The sequence below is a fragment of the Microtus ochrogaster genome, chromosome 10, assembly GCF_000317375.1.
Source record: "Microtus ochrogaster isolate Prairie Vole_2 chromosome 10, MicOch1.0, whole genome shotgun sequence".
Taxonomy (NCBI): Eukaryota; Metazoa; Chordata; class Mammalia; order Rodentia; family Cricetidae; genus Microtus; species Microtus ochrogaster.
The window spans coordinates 66,920,918-66,928,238 of record NC_022016.1 but is presented as its reverse complement, the minus strand read 5'-3'; the positions used below and the strand labels follow the sequence as shown (position 1 = coordinate 66,928,238).

Here is a 7,321-nt window from a genome sequence, read left to right as displayed (position 1 = left end):
AGACGATTGAAATTTTTACTTTTCTTTATGATATTTCCCTGGTCCCTTCCTTCAGAACACCATGATGCTTTGTTACAGAATAGCTTCGGTTAGAGAATAATAGTTTTCTAGTAAATTAAAAGTTAATGAATAAATCCAGGAAAGCTATAAGATCTAAACACAGCAAATATCACCATTATTTTACTTTTTTTAATAATGCAGCAATCTTCAAACGTTAAACGTTATTTGTAAATTAATGAAACAGATCATTTTATATCTAGATTAAGTCACAGGTTCAAAGATCTGTTCAGGAACAAACATTCCCATCCCTGCTCATGAGTACACAGGACCACAAACAAATCGGCCCCTAAAACTGTTCTGAACTGAGTCTTACTTAGCTGTGTTTAGGGCACACTTCTGGCACACTTCTGAGTTCAATCTCCAACATATAAACATTTAAAAATTAAAAAAAAAATTCCTCGTATTTGTCACACTACTCATTAACTTTTTTGCTAAGTGACTTCAATCATCTACAGAAGAGTTAAATCTAACAATTTAAAGAAATCCGATATTTAGTAGTGTCTAGAGATAAGAGCCTAAAGTGGTAAAAACAAAACCCTCTTACAAATGTATACATTATTTGAAAAAAATTGATAGGAAAAATGACACTAGAAAGTAAATACAAGTAAGCTGTCAATGGCAAAGAATATCAATGAGATTTCTGAGGGTTGAAAAGTCTAAGCACGGGGGCTGGAGGACAGATCAGCAGTCAAGAGCGTTGCTGCTCCTGCAGAGGACAAAGGTTCTGTCCCCAGCACCTATGCCGGACAGCTCATAAGTGCCTGTAACCCCAGCTCCAGAGGATCTGCCATCTTCTTCTGGCCTCCACACATTTATTTATTTTAATAGATCGTTTTAAAGCTCTAAACATAATGTTCTTATTAAGAGTATACCTAAATTTTTAATATAAAGAATTATAGCCAGGTATGGTGGCACATGCCCAACACTTGAGAAACAGAGGCAGATGGGTCTCTGTGAATCCAAGGTCAGCCTATTCTTCATAGTGAATTCTAGGTCAGTTAGGGCTAAACAGTGAGATGGCCATGATGTTTGCACGGTTCTGAAAGGAGAGTCAGGAGCATGTGTGTAAGATGGTCAGCTCAGCTCAATCCAAATGCAGAAGGCAGATCAGCTCTTAGGATTAACCTCAGCACATTCTACACAAGCTGTTGATCACAGTCAGGACAGCAGCAGTCGGGAAATAGAGACTTGATTTACCTCTACCGAGAAAGTGTAGTATGAGCCCTTGAGCCAAGAGCATCTGGCCAGTCCTCAGCGTACAGCCCCAGCCACAGTCTGTCGTCAAGGCTGAGGCTTCTATTTGAGGAAATTCTTCCCTGTAGGTCAGCCAAATTCTAGAAATGAAATCCTTACGGAATTCCTCCACATTTCCTGCAATCACATGCTCTTCAATGGTACATCCTGATCTTGCAGGCAACATCTTGTCTTCATCTACAGAATTTTTAAAAACACAAGTTATATAGTATAAAGATAGTTAAAGACGCAAGCATAATGGTAATATCATCACTGTTTTGTTATAAATCACAGAACAACCTTTCTGACCTTTTCTGTTCATTTTACAAGGAATACAAGTGTTACACTGTCTAATCAAATGAGAATGAACCCTGAGGTGTTTGTCCGCTGTGGGAAATCAATCCAAGGATGAACAGCGATGCTGCTCCTAACAGTGGCCATCTGACACCCTCGTAAAATCACTCTTGGATGAGGGGGCAATGTAAAATATCTTTCTTTTTACCTCCGATGGCCCAAGACACACATATTACAGCTCTGGGAAATGTTTCTTGAAAATAACAAGCCATGACTTGTCAATATGCAAAAAATATGTACAGTCACATGAGTTAATACTTGTAAAGTGTGCATTGTATTGACATGAATATTTATACTCAAATTATAAAGTCAAAACCAATAAGCTATGGAGTAAGAATATAAAATTCTTAAAACACAAATGTCCTCTTAGGTTCACATATAATTTTTCAGATTTCTTGCCACCCACATGTATCATTTTAAAGGTCTTGACAGACTGATTACCTCTAGCACAATTACTATGAAAAAGCCATTGTTTGCCCAACACTTTACAAAACTCTATACTTGAAATGAACTGACATCAACCTTACCTTTTACCTGCAGCTGGAGACCCTGCTCAGCATTAGTAGATTCTGATAGGTATTAGTGCTGGCTGGCTTGGATATGTATAAGCTACATCTCTCAATTCCAAATTCAACATCCAAAGTAGGATGTTAAAGGCTGAGAGTTTCACAATGCACTCTCTCTTCATTCTTCCTGCATCCATCCCTTTCCTTCAGTTCATTGTAAAAAATTCCCATCGCTTTAACATCATACATATTCAGCAGATGATAATAAACAATGAATGCCAAGCCTCTGTTGACATGATTCTCTCTCAGTATTATATAGAACTTGAAATTAGTTACAAATAAAAGTGCCTGGAAATTAAACATGGCACTACAGTATGTCTAAATATGCCACTTTTGACATTCAGATTTGTTTTAAATATGACGCAATAGTTCCTGACTCTCATGCCTCATCCTACAAACACAGAGCTCCAATCTCCTCTCAAGAAGTAACTCATTCTTCACCTTCTTCAGACCTGGTCAACACTAAATACTACGGAGAAACGCCAGCACTAAATAAACAGCCAAGAGCTTGAAGAAGGAGAAATGCTTCAAAAACCACACAATAAATGTGGGGGAAGGAAGCAAACAAATTGAATAAAATAGTTAATAATACTGGAGGTCTGGCGAACTGATTACACAATGCTAGAAATACAAGAGCTGCAAAACCTACATAGATGGAGACTGAAGAACACACCAGAGGGTCACGCCACTGCAACACAATTTAAGAAGAAGCAGAGGGGAATTATGGGGGGGGGGGCGGTCTAGAGGGAATAGAGGGGGGAACAAGAGCAGGGAACAGGATATATGTGCCATGAAAGCAGTAGGGAGAATGAAGCCCACCCACAAGAGGGGGAAATGAAGGATGCAGAAAGGCAAGCAGGGAAGAAAGTTCCGGAAAAAGGCGGCACCAACAAGGCCTGATTGATTCATGTGAATTTCAGTATCGTAGAGAGGTGGGATGTGACTATTGGACAGTCCCTTGGGGACGTCATCGAGGTGACCATTTTTCTTTATTATCACATGCTAAAGTTACCACAGAACTTAACAAAGAATACAAGCACATCAACTCAAGTAATATTTAGTACTTAAAGAATCAAAATCCAAAATATGAGGGCTGCAGAGAGAAGATGCTGTGCTCCTTATCCTCAAGGGATGCGCAAGGACCACACCATACAGTAACACATTACGTCATACAAGGTGTAGGTGGCTAACAGGTCAAATCAGTTTAGCAATGAAATTTAGCAATGAAATTCTTCAAAGATTTTTTTTTAGCGCTTTACATGTTTATCACTTACCTTCATATTTAAAATGATAACATTTTCCAAGTAATAAAACAGGTGAATTTCTACTAAAATACGTCTTTGTTTTCAACACCCAACCTGCATGGAGAGAAAGAAGGCTCTGGCGTTAAGGTTTCAAGGAAACAACCCTACAGTGTTTCTTTCCTCCTAATTGACTTCAAGTCATGGTTATACTATGAATATACATTTTTAGGAGTTATAAGTATTTAAGACAATGAACTAAAATTAGAGGCTATTTTTTCTAGTTTTAATAAATTGTGGTTTCTTTTAACCAAAATCTACCACTTAAGAAACACAGAAGACAAAGAAAAGGGTCCCAGTGCTCCTCTGGTGAAAACTGAAAAGGTGGGAACTCCGGGTTCCCTCACATGGCTTCCGTTCCTCAAGTAAGCAAAGATTATCAACTTTTTAAGTTGTCTTTCACCTTAGATACTCTTTAAATATGTATTTATTTGCTTATTTTATGTATGAGTGCTCTATCTGTATGTATGCCTTTATGCCAGAGAGGGCATCAGACCCCTGTGAGATGATTGTGAACCACCATGTGGTTGCTGGAAATCGAACTCAGGATCTCTGGAAGAGCAGCCAGGACTCTGCTAAGCCATCTCTCCAGTCCCTAGCTTAGATATTTTAAAGGTGTGAAGTACTTGAAAATTCCTGGAGAGAAACTTAAGGAGAGCACAGTAGACTAGCACGCCTGGTGAAACCGCTCTCTGATGTAGCTGTCTAGATGTACATGAGTGCTCAGACATCCTCAGCTGAGCTCAATCGCCTGTCCTAAGCTCCACCTGGAGTCATGAACTCTAACTCTCGGGCACTCTCCTCGTCGTCTGTCAGCAGTGGGAGAGGGGTGTCCTCACTGGCATCCACGGTGGCATTAACCACTCTGAATCTCCCGCGGGAAGCAGCGGTCCTCTACAGTACTGAGCACTGCCAAGGGTATGAAACTAAGGGTTGGGCTTGAACACGCCACAGCGGCACGTGCCCGTAACTGCTGGACTCGGGACGCTGAGCAAGAGAAACAAATTTGAGGCCATCTTGGTCTACACAGAGAGACCCTCTCCAGAAAGAAAGCAGAGGGAATGGTTTTTTAAACACAAGGACATAAATAAACAAAGTTGACAGACGTGGGTCTAATACGCTATCTGTCTTTACATTTAACAGTTGGTAACAAAAGTTTAAAACTAGTGGTTTTTATGGGAGTGCTCCCTTAAAGCACTTTATACAAATAATGAAAAATGTGTATTAAAATCATGATACAAGAAAGGCTCTAAGCTGGACAAGATAGAATGGGACATCAGACAAACAAACCAGCCTTCATTGGGCTTCACTGGGTTACTGTGAGGTGTCAAAAACAGCTTCCCTGTTCATGGTCTTTCCCCTTCTCAAAATGTCACTGGCAACTGAAACTCGCAGTGGCTCAGCCTTAGATAGATAGTTTTTCTGTTCAAAAGCATCCTTCTGATGACCCAGTGAGACAGGCCAGTGAGACGGGCCAGTGAGACGGGCCAGTGAGACGGGCCAGTGAGAAGCCTGAGTTCAAGCCCAGACCCACATGGTGAAAGGAGACAACCAAGTCTACAGCTGTCCTCTGACTTCCACATGTGCATCATGACACATGCGCGTGCGCACACACACACATACACACAGACATACACACACAGACATACACATAAAAAAATCAAATAGTGGCTAGAGAAACAGCTCAGAGGTTAAGAGCAGTTGCTATTCCTGCGGAGGGCCCAAGTTTAATTTCTTGATCCCATGGCAGGTGGCTCTCAACTGCCTGTTACCCCAGTTCCTGGGGGTCCATTGCCCTCTTCCGGCCTTCACATGCACAGAACCACACTCAGACACACATGTGTACACATAATTAAAAATATACAAGTTAAAAATAAATAACAATTTAAAAACACCCTATTAGCAGATTTAGCATGCACGCGAACTTCTCGGACTCACTTAAGATTTTGCATAAAGTGATACAAGTCAGAGCCCTAGTTCCACATCTCCTGGGTTACAACGAGACAGAACAAAGCCGTAAGATGACGCTGTGGGGCTGGGGAGACGGGTCGGCAGTAAAGGGCTGGCACAAAGACCTCAGTTTGGATCTCCAGCTCCCATAGAAAAAGTCAGTGCAGAGACATGTATCTATATCCCAGAGCTGGGAGGTGGAAACGGGGTCACCAGGGCTTCCCGGGCAGTCTCAGCAACTGTTGAGCTCCACGTTCAGTGACAGACCCTCTGTTAAAAATTAAGGCAGAGCTCCAAAACCACAGAGAAACCCTGTCTCGAAAAACAAAAAAAAAAAAAAAATTAAGGCAGAAAGTGACTGAAGAAGGCACCTGATATCTGGCCTCTGTCCACACGTATGTTGCAGGCACAAACACACACACACACACACACACACACACACAAAGCATGTATACATGAACACAAAATAAAGTCTAATTGTGAGGGTGAAAATGGGGCTTATAGCTGCAAATAAGGTAGGTACTGAAAGAGCAGCTATGATTGCTAAGAGAACCTCCAGGAAAGAGCCCCAAAGGCATAGCACCGCCCATCAAGGGCTCCACCATTTGAAAAAAAAAAAAAAGAAATCCATTTGAAAGGAAAGAACCTAAATTGAGAACACCACTAAACATGATTCCCTTCTTGAAAGCAGGCATCAAAGCACGCATAAGTCACTACAGCTTCAGTCCAAGTGGGCCAGGCTGTGGCTCAAACTGGCAGAAGAACTTGGCAGAATCATCCACATGGTACTGACTTTTCAGGCAAGAAAGACGCAAGAATGAGGACACTATGGAGACTTGTACCAGGTCCCAGAAAGCTACAGAAGCCAGGTAATGTATGTCCGGGTCAGAGTCCCTGACCGAAGACCCAGGGAGGCCATTATAGGAAACTGTGATGATGAAGCCTCAGTTGCAATAGAAATCCCAGGATGCTGAGAGCCAGGACCACTTCCATCAGGAAGAGCTATTGGTGTGGAGTGGAGCCAGCTGCAGAGAAAAGCTATGCGTGTGGCAGGAGGCGGAGCTAGAGGAGTGGAACCAAGCACGTTAGAACCTAGATGATACCATCCTAGGCGCTGACGCCAGGCACGGTGCTGCAGGATTTGGCATCTGTCCTGCTGGGCTTCGGCGTGGCTTAGATCTGATGGTTCCTTTTATGCCTACATGCCTCCCTTCTGGAATATAATGTCATTTTGTGTCACTGTGCATCAGAACGATATAATTTGTTTGTAGGCTATGTTTGTTTACAAGTTCATAGTTAAAAGACTGCCTTAAATCTCAAAACAGACTTTGGAATTTTGAACGGTGTTGGGACTGTCAAAGACTGCGGGTACATCTAGAGACGGACTAAAATGCATTTTGCATTAATGAGATGAAAATGAGACTTTAGGATTCAGGAGTGGAATATTATGATTTAAATGGATTTGTTTGGGTGTCAAGTTGACAAGAGAGGGAATTGTGATGGCTAATTTTTAATGTCAGCTTGACTAAATGTAGAATTACCGTGTGTGTGTGTGTGTGTGTGTGTGTGTGTTCCCAGAAACATTTCACTGGGGGGGAAGAGGTACCCTAAATGTTGGTAACACTGTTTTGAGAAGCAGTCCCAGACTTAACCAAAGGGAGAATGTACGGGACACACCAAGCACACACTGGTCTCCCTCTGCCCCTGACACAGATCACACCAAGCACACACTGGTCTCACTCTGCCCCCTGACACAGATCACACCAAGCACACACTGGTCTCCCTCTGCTCCCTGACACAGATCACACCAAGCACACAGTGGTCTCACTCTGCTCCCTGACACAGATCACACCAAGC

The 7,321-nt window shown here is 42.1% G+C and overlaps 1 protein-coding gene across 5 annotated transcripts in view; it reads right to left on the bottom strand.

Annotated features, from left to right (window-relative positions):
- Atg4c (autophagy related 4C cysteine peptidase) overlaps positions 1-7,321 on the bottom strand; it is a 66,284-nt gene that overhangs the window by 38,320 nt on the left and 20,643 nt on the right. For all 5 annotated transcript variants that reach the window (XM_026782216.1, XM_026782218.1, XM_026782217.1 and 2 more), the window contains 2 exons: positions 3,488-3,571; positions 1,258-1,491 (listed from right to left, as the gene is read on the bottom strand). In XM_026782216.1, coding sequence (XP_026638017.1) covers positions 1,258-1,491; positions 3,488-3,571 — 318 coding nt within the window. The remainder of the gene's footprint in view (positions 1-1,257; positions 1,492-3,487; positions 3,572-7,321) is intronic.